This window comes from Primulina huaijiensis, unplaced genomic scaffold, assembly GCF_012295235.1.
Source record: "Primulina huaijiensis isolate GDHJ02 unplaced genomic scaffold, ASM1229523v2 scaffold189584, whole genome shotgun sequence".
NCBI lineage: Eukaryota > Viridiplantae > Streptophyta > Magnoliopsida > Lamiales > Gesneriaceae > Primulina > Primulina huaijiensis.
In genome coordinates this window covers 1-259 of record NW_027347850.1, presented here as the reverse complement: position 1 = coordinate 259, position 259 = coordinate 1, and the positions used below count along the sequence as shown (strand labels likewise).

The 259-nt window shown below is 44.0% G+C and overlaps 1 protein-coding gene across 1 annotated transcript; it reads right to left on the bottom strand.

Annotated features, from left to right (window-relative positions):
- Positions 1-3: 3 nt before the first annotated feature.
- On the bottom strand, positions 4-231 carry LOC140965986 (uncharacterized; the record flags this gene model as incomplete). The annotated part of the gene is made up of 1 exon (XM_073426271.1): positions 4-231. A coding segment is annotated over one exon (228 nt), but the record flags the coding sequence as incomplete, so codon positions are not given.
- Between the last annotated feature and the right edge of the window lie 28 nt (positions 232-259).

The following is a 259-nucleotide window of genomic DNA, read 5'->3' as shown; positions in this document are numbered from 1 at the left end:
TCCAAACAATGTTAAGTCTAGTGTTTGTGACATCCCTCCTAAGGGCCTGAAAATGGCATCTACTTTCATTGGAAACTCTACTTCAATCCAGGAGATGTTCAGGCGTGTTAGTGAGCAATTTACTGCCATGTTTAGGCGTAAAGCTTTCTTGCATTGGTACACTGGCGAGGGAATGGATGAAATGGAGTTTACTGAGGCAGAGAGTAATATGAACGATCTTGTGGCCGAGTATCAGCAGTACCAGGATGCTACAGCTGAT